Source organism: Apostichopus japonicus, chromosome 12, assembly GCF_037975245.1.
Source record: "Apostichopus japonicus isolate 1M-3 chromosome 12, ASM3797524v1, whole genome shotgun sequence".
NCBI lineage: Eukaryota > Metazoa > Echinodermata > Holothuroidea > Aspidochirotida > Stichopodidae > Apostichopus > Apostichopus japonicus.
In genome coordinates this window covers 26,326,321-26,342,839 of record NC_092572.1, presented here as the reverse complement: position 1 = coordinate 26,342,839, position 16,519 = coordinate 26,326,321, and the positions used below count along the sequence as shown (strand labels likewise).

Sequence of the window (16,519 nt, the reverse complement as noted above, 5' to 3'; positions counted from 1 at the left end):
TATATTTCCCCATCTCTTTGTCACTATAGCAAATCCCTGTAGTGGATCACCTTGTCTAAATGGTGGTACCTGCACTGTTTTTGGTAATGCCTTTCAATGTGCATGTGTCGGAGGATTCTCAGGCAACGTCTGTCAAACACGTAAGTACACCACTTGGTCTTAACAGTACAGATACTTTGATTTCAGAAATGCATCGCCACAATAGCATCAGATAACCTGTAGGAAAAATTATATTTGTCTTGTTTCAGTGTGTCTTACATGGTAAGGTATGGGATATTAGGAGATGAAAATGGGCAACAGTGGACAAAGGCACTTACACTGAATAGATTTGAAAGTAAAATTTAGTTGTAGATTCAGTAGTTTTCCCAATATCATGATATCTTTCAGTTTTATCCAGATACCTGTAACATTAGTGTTTTTTTAGGCAAGTTCAAACAATTTTTGCCTGCTACTAAATCAATGTGTAGCCTTTGAAGAATCCTTGGAATTTTATCGTTCAAGCCTCTTTGAGTCATATGTATGTTTTTTGTTTTCTGTTTGTTTACATAAGGGTGGTTGATATTAACTGTCTGTTTGGTGATGTCTGGGATGTCAGAATTACTGTACCAATAAAAATTTGCCCTGAATAATCCATTTGTGCCTGATTGTGTTCAGTTTTGCCTTTGTTAACTTTATTCAACTTTGTCTCATTCACTCCTACATAACTAATACAATTTGCCATAAGACTACCATGAACCATAGAATGTTGAAAATAAAGAATCTTAGAAGTGATTCAGTCTGCCACTACCTAGCTTGACTTATTCCACTTTCCTTCTGCTTCTCTGCACTATGTAGCGCAATGTTCCACAGGACTACAAGTGTTATGTCTAGCCACATGAATTCTGCACATAGCCATTAAAGTAACTAAAACTAACAAGTTATAAAACCAAAATAAAATAAAACTGTTAGCAAACTGCTATTCCACTAGAGAGCCTGTGTAGTAGAATGTGTAGAAGTAGGTTGGCCTGACGTTCGATCCTAGCAGGATCTTCTTCAAAGGCTAAATGACAAGTAACAGTAACAGAAGGACATGACTAACTTTCTTCTGTCCCCCTTTCTTTCTCCCCTTGCCCCCCCCCAAGCACTCCTCTTCTCTTAGCTCTCTTCCACCATTTTTTCTCGACACCTTTCTGTTTTTGTTCTTCTCCAGTTTATTCCCTACACCCTTCCCTTAATCATGCAAACATGGTCTATCAGCAGTGTTGATCTGGCAGACCCATGAGCACTAATACAACTCATGTTTCCTTCTTATTTTGGTGGGGGTAGATTTTGGTTTTGTCTTTTGATTTTTCTCTGAATATACAAGTACAATTTTTTGCATGTTCATACAGATATAAAAAGGGTAACTAAAAGTCTATGTTATAGCATAAAATTTTAAATTACCATATTAACACTGTATAATATCCTGTCATGAATGAGGACCATAAATAAATGTTGAGGATGGTCTGGGCGTAGTTTAATTCATCAAAGCTGTGTTTTGCTTTGAGTATGTTGTGACTATATATATGACCCACTGAGATTAAGCTATATGGCAGTTGCACAGGATATAGGTACAAAGGATATTTTTAATCAAATTAAGACTTTCTTTGCAACTGTTTGTGGCAACTCATCAGCAGCAATATTCAATCATTCATTATCATTAAAATCCAATGCAATATCAACTATCATTTTGTTTATCATCTTAATCGACTACAGAAAATATTTTGTTCCACAAATATAATGTGATGTCTAAGTTCCATTTTCAAAACTTTGAAAATTTAGTTAGAAATGTGATTCTTCAGGATTTCAGTTTTTGATGCAGTAAAACCTCAGATGATGTTTTCATTAAACTTTTCAATAACATTTATACTAGAATGTGACACATTTAACAAAACCAACTGCAAATTAAGATACATATAGGTGCTCTCGAAACTAGGAATAAGTTATTTCTTAATATTTCTTTTGGAAGGACATACTTCTGAACCTCTGCCACAGGAGCCTCATAGTTAAGGCTATAATATTTACTTAATGGATAGGCACAATATAGAAATAATAACCTGGCAACTGTGTACTATCCTACACTGTTATCTGACTGCAGTTTGAATGTGCATTTCTGATGATGTTTGTCGGCCATTCTGTGCTAGTTTAAGCCTACAGTGGACAATGTTGAACCTCTAACTTTCTTTAAGATCTTCCACACATTCTTTGTATCTTTATATCTTAATGATTTTTCTAGCATTAATGGTTTTTATATTTCCCCATCTCTTTGTCACTATAGCTAATCCCTGTAGTGGATCACCTTGTCTAAATAATGGTGTCTGCACTGTTTTTGGTGATACCTTCCAATGTACGTGTGTCGGAGGATTCTCAGGCAACATCTGTCAAACACGTAAGTACACCACTTGGTCTTAACAGTACAGATACATTGATTTCAGAAATGCATTAGCATCAGATAACCTGTAGGAAAAGTTATATTTGTCTTGTTTCAGTGTGTCTTACATGGTAAGGTATGGGATAACAGGAGATGAAAATGGGCAACATTGGATAAGGTAACACTGAAACAGATTTGAAAGTAAAGTCTAGTTGCAGATTCAGTAGTTTTCCTAATATCATGTTATCTTTCAGTTTTATCCAGATACCTGTAACATTAGTGTTTTTTTAGACAAGATCAAACAATTTTTGCCTGACACTAAATCAATGTGTAGCCTTTGAAGAATCCATGGAATGTTATTTTTCAAGCCTCTTTGAGTCATATGTATGCTTTTGTTTTCTGTTTCTAATTATAAGGGTGGTTGATATCAAATGTCTGTTTGGTGTTCACCTATTGTAGTGATGCAGAACGATGTGTTGAAAATATCTTAGTGCCACAGACAGGAATCAAAATTATGAAGCAACCCCTTTTTGCGACCTAAATATGTCTTGTTACCAAGTACACTGAATCAAAAGACAAAACTGCTTGACCAATGGCCAGTACATTATGCTTGCTTGTATGTCACAGCTCTTAATAAACTTGAATGCGATCTGTTTGGCCAAAGTTGTATGTCTTTTAGCCATTTAAACACAATCTGCAAATCAAGATTATTCCCATGTATTTCTCAGGCAAAGGCTATTTGCAATCATCCATATCAATGTTAAATATGTATCTTGCATCAGGTTTCTCAGAAAAAGCTTGTTTCGTTGTTTTTTACGAAGAGAGATAAAAGTTTAAACATATGTGTTTTTTTTCTGTGTAGTTTGTATGCCACCCCTATTGCTTATTTTTAAAATAGTCTGTCTGGTGGTTGAATTATCAATATTCTGTTGGTTTTCTACATCCAAAGCCTGTAAAAAAAAAACATACTAAGAACACAAATTTACAAGAGATACAACGACAGAAAAATGAATTGGTCAAAAGAGAAAGCAATATGATTGAGGTCAAAGGGGTCTTTCTCTGTGTTTGTTTTAGTTAGGCTCTGAAGAAGTCCTGACATGATCAAAACGATAGGCCCTTTAACTTTCATATAATTTAATAATGTTGGTCAACACAAATCACCAAAGGAAAATATCATCATTCTTATCTAATAGTTTGCCTAAAGTAAACCAAAATCATTTACAACTTTCCATTAATTGAATCATATCTTTGTCAGTGATTCTTGTTGTACTAAATGGAGGAACCACTTTAACACACTTAATAGCATTATCTAAGCTATTATTAAGGATGTTTCATTTAACATGAACCATTTGACGTTGCCAGAGAGGGAGAAAAAAAACTGTTTTTTTTTTCATTTATTGGTCATTGAAAGCTTTGGGTTACACTAACAGCTTGTAACAAAAGTATTTTTGCTATCAAAGACAGTTAACGTAGCACCAAGTGAACCTCAGCAATAGCAACTTTTACAACCTGCTCCGATGCAGAAGAAGGCACATCAGTTGCTTCTTGTGACCCTGCTTCAGATACAAGCTTTCTTCTGGGTGCTACTTCTGTCACTTGTACTTGCCAAGATAATGAAGGCCTGCAAACTGAATGTTTAATTATTTTTCAAGTTAGAGATGGTATCCTTTCACTCCCTGTGTTTTTTATTTTCTTCTGATTTTGTACTTGTTTTTGTCTGACATATTGTTTGTTCTTTTGTTTATTTTGGTTAACTGGCTATTAATACGGTGTGTCTTTCGTTCAATGTTATTTATAACATTGTTGCAGACATTCGTTTTCTCTCCTTTTCATGTAGTCAAACATATCAGAACATGAGGACAGTTTGAACTTGAACTAAGATCGAGACCAAATAAGTACTAGCCCTAACTCTAACCAAATTATCTGTTAACATAATATTTATAATAATTTGTAATATTTAAGTTTTGAGCTACTACTGTTACATGTGTTTGATCAGATATTCTTGGCTTATCAGATGTCTGTACCTTCAGTGTGTTTGTAGGTAAGAATATACAAGACTTGGGTGACATATGATTGTTGGATAATCTGAAAATATAACAGTGAAAATCCAAAACTAAGACTGCCTTCTACTATTAACCCCCCAAAAATAATCTCGATTATTTGACATTTCTTCAAGTTGTGGTTTTCTTTGGTTCACTCAACAGCAAACACTGCACCTGTGTTGTCTGGTTGTCCAGTTGGCACTGTCAACAGTTTCACAGCATCTCCCACTTGTAATGATGCTGAACAGGGTGGTCTAGCAGTCACTTGCAACCCTCAAGCTGGTAGCACTTTCCAAGCAGGAACTACTGCTGTTACATGCAGTTGCTCAGATAATCTTGGCTCATCTGATGTTTGTACCTTCAGTGTGTTTGTAGGTAAGAATATACAAGACTTGGGTGACATATAATCTTGTTGGATAATCTGAAAATCCAAAACTAAGACTGCCTTCTACTATTAACCCCCAAAAATATTCTCGATTATGTGACATTTCTTCAAGTTGTGGTTTTCTTTGGTTCACTCAACAGCAAACACTGCACCTGTGTTGTCTGGTTGTCCAGTTGGCACTGTCAACAGTTTCACAGCATCTCCCACTTGTAATGATGCTGAACAAGGTACTCTAGCAGTCACTTGCAACCCTCAAGCTGGTAGCACTTTCCAAGCAGGAACTACTGCTGTTACATGCAGTTGCTCAGATAATCTTGGCTCATCTGATGTTTGTACCTTCAGTGTGTTTGTAGGTAAGAATATACAAGACTTGGGTGACATATAATCTTGTTGGATAATCTGAAAATCCAAAACTAAGACTGCCTTCTACTATTAACCCCCAAAAATATTCTCGATTATGTGACATTTCTTCAAGTTGTGGTTTTCTTTGGTTCACTCAACAGCAAACACTGCACCTGTGTTGTCTGGTTGTCCAGTTGGCACTGTCAACAGTTTCACAGCATCTCCCACTTGTAATGATGCTGAACAAGGTACTCTAGCAGTCACTTGCAACCCTCAAGCTGGTAGCACTTTCCAAGCAGGAACTACTGCTGTTACATGCAGTTGCTCAGATAATCTTGGCTCATCTGATGTTTGTACCTTCAGTGTGTTTGTAGGTAAGAATATACAAGACTTGGGTGACATATAATCTTGTTGGATAATCTGAAAATCCAAAACTAAGACTGCCTTCTACTATTAACCCCCAAAAATATTCTCGATTATGTGACATTTCTTCAAGTTGTGGTTTTCTTTGGTTCACTCAACAGCAAACACTGCACCTGTGTTGTCTGGTTGTCCAGTTGGCACTGTCAACAGTTTCACAGCATCTCCCACTTGTAATGATGCTGAACAAGGTACTCTAGCAGTCACTTGCAACCCTCAAGCTGGTAGCACTTTCCAAGCAGGAACTACTGCTGTTACATGCAGTTGCTCAGATAATCTTGGCTCATCTGATGTTTGTACCTTCAATGTGTTTGTAGGTAAGAATATACAAGACTTGGGTGACATATAATCTCATTGAATTTCATTTTGTCTTCTTTAGTCAAGGGAATTAGTTGAGGACATTGGGGATCATTGGTCACAAGTTAAAACACTATGAAACGTTTGTGGTTTTATCCAATAATAAATGTAATTTGTTCTTGTTTTCCAGATTTCTGCTTTGAGATGGAAGCACAATCTTCTTACTAATACTAGAATACTGACTGAGGCTTTATGCATAAATTTCCCCCAATACTCTTGATCAGTTGTAGTCTAGACCCCACTGCCATATTATCCACAATTTCCTACATGAACATTGCAGTTTACTACTTCCAGCAATACTCAGTGATCAATGGGATGGAAGCAAGAGGATGACTGTTTGATACAGACTGTTTTGTGTGTTATATTATGCTGTAGTGTGAGTAGAAGCATGAAAACTGTTTTAGCTGGAGTCACTTAGTTGCTACGAATGTCCCATTTCTCTCTTACTGACTATTTTAGAGATGATCCAATTTAAACAGCATGCACCACTGTGAAGCTAATGTTGCATAAATTTAAATGCTAATTGAGCAACAGAATTAACTGTGTACCGTTATGTTAGGGTTTATCGTCTACAACATTTGTCCCGCGGGGCTATTAAAGCCGTGTGAGAGTCACGTAACCATCAGTTCAAGAAACAGCTCAGTACCCTATTCCCCTATGTGGCAATATACACTTGAGTATATGTCCATAAGCTTTTACTCTGAGAGAATTTCTCCTCGTAAAATTAGGTTAGCCATATCATTGTTCTGATATTGTCTTTGTACAGTGTGTGTTACAACATGATAATTCATGGGATAATACATTGAAATGGATGAGGCTAAACAATTGGTACCTCCTGATGGATGACATAAGGTAGAAGTTTTGTCTTGATATCATTAAAGTCTACAGAAAAAAGACACATTTGGGTGCTAGTAATGTTTCTATAGCTAATTCAGTTTTCAAGACATTCATGTTTAAGCTAACTTTCTGAAAGGCTAAATTGATGATGACATCGCCCCAGGAGTTAGTGAAGGCCTTTATGTTAAATCATTGTTTCATAAGTTATAAGAACCTAACCATCATGTGTTCCTTTATCTTCATATGAACAGCTGAACATCCCTGGGTTACATTCAACACCATATGACCTTGTAAAATTGTTAATGCATTTTAATAAACATTATTCGCCGCCATAAATGTAATATGCTTTCTAATGCATTTGTCGGCACATCTGAGTGACATCAATTGGTCTTGATGCTAGACTGAGCATTTGATGGCCTAAATATGTGATATACATTTTACAGCTTGTTTGTCAAAAGGACTTCCCAGATATTTCATTGTTAATATTCAGAAAGATGTTATTGGAATTGCCCGAATTATTAAAAGAACAAAGGATATACATAGGACTAACTGACATTTATCTTGGACTCTTGCTAAGTTTCTCACAAGAAATTGTATAGGATCTGTCTACCAATTTTGTCTATCATTGCAGCTTTAGTGAAAGTTAGGCTTGTTGGTACAGTGCACATCTGGAGAATTAAGTTGCAAAATGTGCACACATTAATGTTTATAAAGAAAAGGATAGAGGGAGGGAACAGAGATGCTATATTGCTCCTATTTTTCTATGTTTGGTGGCCTGCAAACTGAATGTTTATTTATTTTTCAAGTTAATGAAGGTATCCTTTCACTACTTGTATTTTATATTTTATTCCATTTTATTCTGATTTTGTACTTTTTTTTCTGACTTATTGTTATTTTTTTAGCTCATACCAGCATGCTGGTGTGAGCTATTGTTACAGTGCGGCGTCTATCACTCTATCACTCTATCATTCTATCACTCTATCACTCTATCCGTCAACAATTGGTAAAACCGCTCCCACTCGCACAGTGTTCAATGGAATTTCATGAAACTTGGACACAAGGACCATTGGGTATAGGGCCATCAGAGATGGTCCGAAATTTGGGGTCAAAGGTCACCTGTGGGCCGTAATGGGCCATTTTGTGGAAATACGCAAAATGCTTCTTCTCCTACAGATTCCATGGTACAATGTTGAGGGTTTGTCACGATAGTACTATGGAAGTTTATCTTCAGGGTGTTCATGAATTTGAGATCAAAGATCAACTAGGGGTCTTTTGTGGCCCGGGCCGCATCCCTATATTTTCAAATTGCTTCTGTTCATACAGTGTATGGCCAGTTATAATGGGAACTTGGTCACAACGTTCCTCGGGATGAGGGTTACGAGTGGTGTTCGGAAAATTGAGGTCAAATGTCATTTAGGAGGTCATTGGGGGTCATTCTTTGTAATATTTTCAAATATCTCAATCTCCTCAAGATTTCAATGGATCATATTCAAAGTTGAACTGATGATTGTTGGATTGTGTATGAATAAGGTGATGCCTAAAAATTTTGGGTCAAAAGTTAATTAATTACAATTAATCCCCATTGTTTAAAAAAATCTGAGCCTTCACATTTTTCCTAAGCTCCTTTAATTTATCTACCAGTCTCTGCAGTGTTTGTTTACATTTGTGGTTAAGCTCTGCAGAGACTGTTAGTGGAATTACAAAGCAGGATTGGGAGTTGTTATTAACTGTTGAACTGTAAGCATGAGAGCCCTATAGCCAATCAGCACTTGCCGATTCTTAAAAGTCTTTGGGCCTGAGGTATGTAGGCAGCCAGCCAAAATTTTGGGAAGGAGTGCTTGTGAAGTTATTTCTGCTCAGGTAGAGGGGAGAAAGTTTAATAGGGTAGGTCAGTGGTATTGTTTGAGAGAGTGGGTAAAATAGGACTTAAAGCAGCATTTTGCGTCCTGGACTATAATATTTCTTAACCTCACTGACTCCACTATGCCATAACGACATACATAACTAGCTTATCTATTTATATTTTACTTCAAATGGTGGCATAAAAGTCGAAAAAATTGCAGCTTTCAACTTTGTTGTTCTCCAAGATATTTTCCGTTGGGAACCCAATAAACCTCGCCCATAATATGAATATTTAAACACTACGAACGTCATTGACAGATACGTAATATAACACCACCCTTGATTTGTGTACAGTCTATATGGCAGTTGTACCAGGGAGTTGCATAACAACTCCCAACGCAAAGTCTTGAATCTATTTTTAGCAACAGCTCATAACTAAACCTGCATTGGTTGAATTCAAACTAGTGGGTTTGGGAACTGAATGCGATTTAATTTTGTATGTGGAATACTCGCCAATTAACGTTTTTGGCAGGGAAAAACTTGGCTAATATCTTAATTTGCGGTTTTGTGATTTGATACATGTAAAAAACTCGATGGACATGTCAAAAAAGTAGAACACGGCGACCAAACGCAAAATGCTCATGAATAAACATACTATTCACTGATTGGTGGAATTCAAACTAGTGGATTTGGAGATATGAAAAATTTGTCGAGGACACTTTTACTCGTTATCGATATAAATCGTTAATTACTCGCTTATTAACGCTCTTGGCAGGGTGAAACTTGGATGGTATCTTAATTTGCTGTTTTATGAGTGATACATGTTAAAAAAATCGATGCACATGTTAAAAAGGTGGAAAAAAGCGACCCAACGCAAAATGCTGAGCTTTAAAGGGGGAAAATAGGAATTATAGCCAGTGGTGTGGCCAGGATTCTGCTAACGGAGGGGGGGGGGGGCGGGTTATCGCCGTTTTGAACTAGGGGTATAAATTTGTCTTTGAACCTAAATTGTTTGGCCTCATGGGCCCAAAATTGGTGGAATCTGAAAAATGGCCTGAAATTTGGTGGGCCATAAAGTTTTGAGGGCCCTACATTTTTGAGCTCGAAAAGGTATGAGCTTCTGCACCATTTGTGCTCTAGTTTTTTTTTGGTTAACTGGCTATTAATACGGTGTGTCTCTGGTTCAATGTTATTTACAATAATGTTGCAGAAATCCCATTTCTTTGTTTTTCATTGAGTCAGACATATCAGAACATGAGGACTGTTTGAACTTGAACTAAGAATTGGAGGCTAAATAAGTACTAGCCCTAACTCTAAAAACATTATAAATAATTGAAGTTTGAGCTTGACTAGTAACCAATTTCCATATCAATAAATGTATTATTAAAAAACAATTCATGTAATATTGATAGGCAAAATCAGATAAAGTATGTGTAGGTGGAAGAATGTTGCGTAACTCATTGATTACTATGATTAGGAATAATCTGTGATATTCTGTAGGTTTTGTAACATTATTGATAACCTTAATGCACAAAGCCGCTTTAAAATGTGATCTCTTTGCTTGATTGTATCATTCCTACAGTTTCATATTTATCCAAACCGATTTGTGGAATCCTCTATGGCTCTGATAGAGTTTATGATTGTAATTGTCTGTTTCTACTCTTAGCTGTGACACAAACATTTGCAGAATGCCCTGGTCAGGTAACAGAAACACAAGTTGGAAATGGTGTCGTAAGGGTTTCATTTGCCAATCCGGTGTGTCCAGCAGGACAAGTATCATCTTGTACTGCAGCAAATAATGCCCTTGTGACTTCAACGAACCCTGTTGATGTCTGCTGCACATGTTCTTCTAGCCAATCACAAAGCCAATGTTGTTTTGCAAGTAAGTGCAATCGAATCCCATAGTTATAATTGTATTTAGGGTGTTGAAAATCCCCAGGTACCGTAATTTTCTATTGGTTGATACATTAGTAATATCTTAAGTAAACCATACACTAAACCAAACTACTGCATCAGCCTACAACAGCAATCAAAGATATGTTCATTGAAAACTCAAAAACTGTTATGTGTGTTTTTAGTTGAAGGGGGAGGGGGGGGGTTGTGTTTTCTTCTTTGTATTTTCCTTCTTTTCTAATATGATTTTAAGTTCAATAAATAAATGATGAATGAACTACCTGCAGAACTGACCAAAGTTGGGAATGTGTATCTGGGAGCAATTTTGTATTTACCGTCCCATCACTATAATGTGTTAGTAGTGATACCACAGTGGTAGTAAAGTAAAGAGTGTCCGATCAAATGTCACTTACTCCACCGTGTTTACTGTTGTAATGAATCAGTTACTGCTATCAAATTCTCAATTACTTTTAGTTTGTCAGTTGCAGCAGCAAGAAAATCAAAGCTTTCATGTTCTTGTCTTGCACTGAATGAAACACTGAATGACTACAGTTATCATTCCAGATCATTTTTAATTAAAAGAAGAGATATATTTGACCTGTTTATCAATTTTACAATTTCATGAAGAATTGTACTTGCATATAACAATGTAAATATATGATTTCATTTTTTCTTTAAACAGGAGTCTTTGATCCGCAATCACCGCAAGGCTTCTTTGTTACTTCAGTATCATTTCCTGATCCCTATCCACAAGGCATGACATATAATACTGTGGTGACATCAACTGTCATCTTAGAGGCCACACTTCTCTTTTTCATGGTACCCCCGCCTGATAACAACCTTGCTGATAGGCTCTCCATTGGTGCCGGTGGGGTCATTGGAAATAATGTTTTGAATACCTATGACACATCAGGAAGTTTAGGTGAAACTGTAGTTGGTGGCAACACACTCTGGATTAGTTTTGTGAGTACCTCTGAAAATGCTGTTGCGGAAAGAGGATTTGTCGTCCAAATAGAAGGTAAGCTGATTGTATGTAGTTTTACTCATTTTATTGCTTTGCATATAACCACACAATTAGCATAATAACTTATATCATAAAAAGTTTCTGTTTTTCTATCACCCCAGCTATCACCCCAGTGTCTGTAGTTGGACAAAGTTTCTCCTTTGTTAACTTCCTGCAAGACTTGAATATTCCTATTTCACATGCATCATTATATACAAGTGTTGTTTCAGATTAAAAGTCATCAATGATAGATAGAACCTTGACAACACGTTAAGGGTAAGTTAGGTATTGCCTTGTAGCCTATTTATTATTGAAATGCCAGGTCACGATGGTAATGTTGTAGCCTTCATAACAGAACAAAGGCATTTTTTACCAACTTTAGAAAAAACACGTACAGAAAATGACAGCAAACAGCACCAATTCTTGAAATCATTTGTAAACATGTACATCTAGATCTTTAACGTTTACTGCTGGTGCCTAAATCACTTGAGTTTGGTTTGAATTTCTGAGTCCTGATCCAGATCATTATGAAGGCACCTACTGCAACTTGATTAAAGGGTTACTGCAGTTTGTTGCTATTATGTCAGATGATTCTTAAAGGTATTATGGCAATCGGTATGATCACCAAATAACTATTTGCCGTCTGCCTTAATGGTCAATTAGAGCCCTGCATACTTACATCATGTACCCTCATCCTCTTTCTTCTGTAAGCAACAAAGATAACATGTACAATAATGTGATTTTTATATTTCTTTGGTTCAGAAGCTATACCAGTGGGAAGGAAACGTCGATCCATTAGAGCTGATATGACTGGTGAGTGATAATCTGTTATGACATTTAGATTTGGTGTAAAGGGCTATACAAACCATGATTAATTCAATGTGAAGATAAAGTTATTGACATAGTTTGTAAGATCATTTTGGGATTATTTGATGTGAAAGCATCAGACATACAGCTTGATCAACCCTTACTCTGCTCCTTTTATATTGTCTGACAAGGCCAATAAGAGCAAAACAATGTATATTGTGTGTCCTTTGTGTGACATTTATGACATCTACAAATTGCATTACCTTTTTTAAGCAGTTCCATTTTTGTTTTACTCCTTTTGAGAACTTGCTTGTATACTAAACGCATACTTAGGTGCGTCTGCAAACGGTAGAGGGTCTGAAGTTCCTAGCAGGCTATTTACAAGGGGGTATTACTGGATAAATCTCTAAGAGAACAAGCTGTGCCAACAGACAGCCATATTTGTTAGTTATTTTTATCTTGCAACTTTTGTTCAATTTTTTGACACCTTTGTTCATTTGTTCAGTTTAATTTATGTCAATCTGCTCCCGAGGAAGATCCCTCTAAGAGTGAAATGTAACATGCACCAACATAAATTTTAAGGCATAATAAAAGAAGTTTATTGGCTTGAGTAGAATTTTAACTTTGCTTGTTGCATTTCTATAGTCCTCTGCTCCACCAACTGAACTAATCAGCCTTCATATTGGTGATCATGCCAACGTAAATATTTCATTTATAGGAGTGCCATTCGATATCTACAGTATCGCATAATGCACTTACTGTAAGATTAGTAAAAACACACCAAATTCATTCCTATTCTAGCTATTACTTTTTTTGCTGCTCCCTTCATCATTACGAGTTCAACCTGATTAGCCCTCGCATAGTTTATACCAGGAAAATGCTGTGATTTTCCCGGGTAGCACTTGATCTACGAATTAACCAATGCTGTCTTCCTTATCTCACTCCAGCAGAAGTCAACACAATAAATGCACACAGTAAGCGTGACTTCTGCTAAAGTAACATAAGGACGACAGCGTTGGTTACTTCGTAGATCACACGATATAACATGAAAAGCACAATTTTTCCAAGCGAGGGTCAATGAGATTTAACTCGAAATGATAATTTGCCAGTCTGTCATAATGTACATAATTAATACATGCACATTTTGCATATTGTTATATGATTAGTTTTGCATCAATGCTATACCACGATTCAGTTGTATTCAGTTCTTTCGTTTTCTTCTGTTTTTTCAGATACCACAGAAACCGAATGGACTTACAGTGCTGATGGCCTGACAGATTCCTTGCTGAGATTTAAAAAGTCCTAGGCCCTGCAAAAGTCAACAAGGCTACTAAAAAAAAATGGTGGTGGTTGTATATTACTGCTTGTCTTTGGTTTAGGTTTTACTTTATTTTTTGTAAGCTTTAATGGTTAGGAACATAACATGTTTTTGAGGGAAATATATTAATATCGATGTCTTACAAACTTTACCACACTTTTTCTCAGAAAGTTGTTAATTGTATATCCAAACTAAATTGATCCACCGGCGTTAACTATTATTCACCACATGACAACTTGTTTTCACCTTAAGATACATTGACATGAAATGTTTCTCCTAGAATCATGTTTAAAATGTTATTAAATCTAAAATTCACTCCTAATATGTGTGTGCAACCTAGAATTCATTCTCAAATGATTACCTAAACCTATGATTTGTTTACATTCTGTTCAATTCAAGTTAAGATGAATTTACATAAATCAAGGTTTATGAAGTAATAATTAGTTTTAGTGGTAAAATTAAGCTGCCTCCTGAATTAAGTTGAATAATTTGCTATCAGCACCTATGCTAATGGCACAAGAATAGTTTGGAATTAATTTCTCAGGGGCAAAAGAAATTACAGAGGAAACATTTGTATGCAAACTATCTGCTGTGCAGGTATGAATATTCAAATTTCTCAGTAATAATAGTATTCAGAAAATGCAGATATATTTCAGAGTTTCTGTGTGTTTTCTTCTCATGGATACCTTCAAACCATTTTCTTAGAAATTAATTTAAAACAATTGTATCTTTTTTTCCTTAATTCTTATCACACTTCATTGTCATGAAACTAATTGGTGCTCAGAAAGGAGCAGGGTTTAAATATTACTGTTGATTCATATATTCTCCTAACAAGTGTATAACTAAACGGTATAACCGCCAAAAAGGTTAGTCCCAATTATAGGACCAAGGTAATGACCATTAGGCTGCAAGGCAGAATGGTGCCTTCTATCATTATGAAGTGTATTCTGATTTATCTGCTATGAAATTTAACTGGTTCAGTTGATGAAAGCTATCATGAGGTGGCAATAATTGTTGATTTACTAACCACCCAGTGACTCTCCTCGTTGCAATGTCAGAATTCAATTAGACCAAAGTAAAACAAGTCCGTACTTGTAGAGATATTAAAATCTGTGGCACTTCCCTTCCATTTGCAATGTTTAGCACATCTCATTGTATTTCCATGCCACTCTTGTCTGAGTTCCTGACTGGCTGCCAGAATTTCCTTGTGTCTAGTGTCTACTTTCTTATTGTTAAGTTAACTTTCAGTCATGTCACTTTGGCAGAGAATGCTCATTTCTACACCCTCAAAAGGTACATTAAAAACTCTACAGGTATTCTACAGGTCATTGAAGACATCAAAATAAAGACCTGTTCAATCCTGCTGCCTGTATCAGAAGTCATACTTGGTTGAAGTGTTGCATTCGAATGTAAAGAGGTTTTTATTCTACTTGTGTATGTGGTCACCCCTCATTGACTGAGTTCAATTTAATTTTATGTATTCTAAAATCTTTATCATGATGGATTATTGCAGAATAAATGGTGGTAGCAGTATACTTCTTCTAAGTTCTTCTTTTAAATTTCTAATACTTCTCATGAAGGTTGATGTTCAACTGAAGGCATTCTTCTTTCATTTGCATACATTCAAGGTTTGTTAATATGTTCATTGTTCACTATATATAGCGTGTAGTGATATGAAGACCATGCCAAGTCCGTTGTGTGAATAGCGTTAAGTGATACGCTACAGCCCTCCCAACCAAAATTTTTGGTGAAAATTCGGGCAACATGCTGAGAATTTTTCTGCACCTAATGAAAGAAGAAAATTTGCAGTGTGTTTTTGATTTTTTTTGTATAATTCGGGCAATATGCTGAGAATTTTTCGGGCACCAACTGAGAGAAGAATAATTTGCAGTTTGTTTGTGAATTTTTTTTGGGTGAAAATTCTGGCAATATGCTGAGAATTTTTCGGGCACCTACGGAAAGCAGAATAATTTGCATTGTGTTTTTGACTTTTTTGGGTGAAAATTCGGGCAATATGCTGAGAATTTTTCGGGCACCTACTGAAAGCAGAATAATTTGCAATGTGTTTTTGAATTTTTTTGGTAAAAATTCGGGCATTATGCTGAGAATTTTTCGGGCACCTACTGAAAGAAGAATAATTTGCAATGTGTTTTTGAATATTGTTGGTGAAAATTCGAGCAATATGCTGAGAATTTTTCGGGCACCTACTGAAAGAAGAACATTTGCAGTGTGTTTGTGAATTTTTTTTTTAGGCATTTATCGATTATTTGCATGTGATGTAATAACCGATGAATGCATATATGATATGCACATTAAGATGTTGAGTGCGCGCTGAGAAAAATTTTGGTTATATTTTTCGGGCAAGTCGTTACAGCCCCCCCCCCCCACCCCCAGTCAAATTAGGCTCCTACGCCTATGTCTGCCTTTGACTTTAATTGACCTCTGATCTCACCTTGATAATACTCCTCGAAGTTCGATAAAGATTGGAGTGTTGTCCTCTGGCCTAACGGGTAATCCGTCGCTGTTTGTCTAAGACTTGACTGTCATGTCTGTCGGAGTAGTCATTGTCAGATGTAATGTCACCAGTACGTTCAATGTCGTTGGAGTTGTCGTCCGGGTCGCTACAAGTTGAAGGGTCATCGTCTGAACTACTTGATGATGGGGCGGTGTTGCGCTGCTTTCGTCTAGCTGGTTGTGGGCTTGACAGGGCTGGGGTGATCAACGGGCAAGGGATCCATCAACTGGTCTGGCGGTAACCTTGTTTAGTACCTGTCCCCATTCATCCGCAAGTTTATACCTGGAGGGTGTGACCTGAGATACACTCTTGTTCCAAGAGACAGAGGATGTTCTTTGGTACCCTTGTTATACCGGGCCGTTCTTGCTG

The 16,519-nt window shown here is 36.5% G+C and overlaps 2 protein-coding genes across 4 annotated transcripts in view; both read left to right on the top strand.

The window, feature by feature from the left end:
• The window catches only part of LOC139976746 (uncharacterized), a 195,477-nt gene that overhangs the window by 78,218 nt on the left and 100,740 nt on the right, over positions 1 to 16,519 (top strand). The window contains exons 33-34 of one of the 3 annotated variants that reach the window (XM_071985464.1): positions 30 to 140; positions 2,297 to 2,407. The exons of the other annotated variants lie outside the window; for them this stretch is intronic. Of the exons in view, the coding sequence (XP_071841565.1) occupies positions 30 to 140; positions 2,297 to 2,407 (222 nt within the window). The remainder of the gene's footprint in view (positions 1 to 29; positions 141 to 2,296; positions 2,408 to 16,519) is intronic. 3 annotated transcript variants of the gene reach the window in all.
• Positions 2,996 to 15,168, top strand: LOC139977282 (uncharacterized). Its single transcript, XM_071986568.1, has 10 exons — positions 2,996 to 3,005; positions 4,386 to 4,430; positions 4,594 to 4,806; positions 4,957 to 5,169; positions 5,320 to 5,532; positions 5,683 to 5,895; positions 10,281 to 10,496; positions 11,190 to 11,525; positions 12,273 to 12,323; positions 13,550 to 15,168. Exons 1-10 carry the CDS (start codon positions 2,996 to 2,998, stop codon positions 13,621 to 13,623), a joined length of 1,584 nt encoding a protein of 527 aa, XP_071842669.1. The 3' UTR covers positions 13,624 to 15,168.

Bases quoted from the DNA above. Each gene is read 5' to 3' on its own strand.
- LOC139977282 (XM_071986568.1), top strand. The intron at 5,896-10,280 runs GTAAGAATATAC...TTCTACTCTTAG, and splicing joins TACCTTCAATGTGTTTGTAG to CTGTGACACAAACATTTGCA. The intron at 11,526-12,272 runs GTAAGCTGATTG...TCTTTGGTTCAG, and splicing joins ATTTGTCGTCCAAATAGAAG to AAGCTATACCAGTGGGAAGG.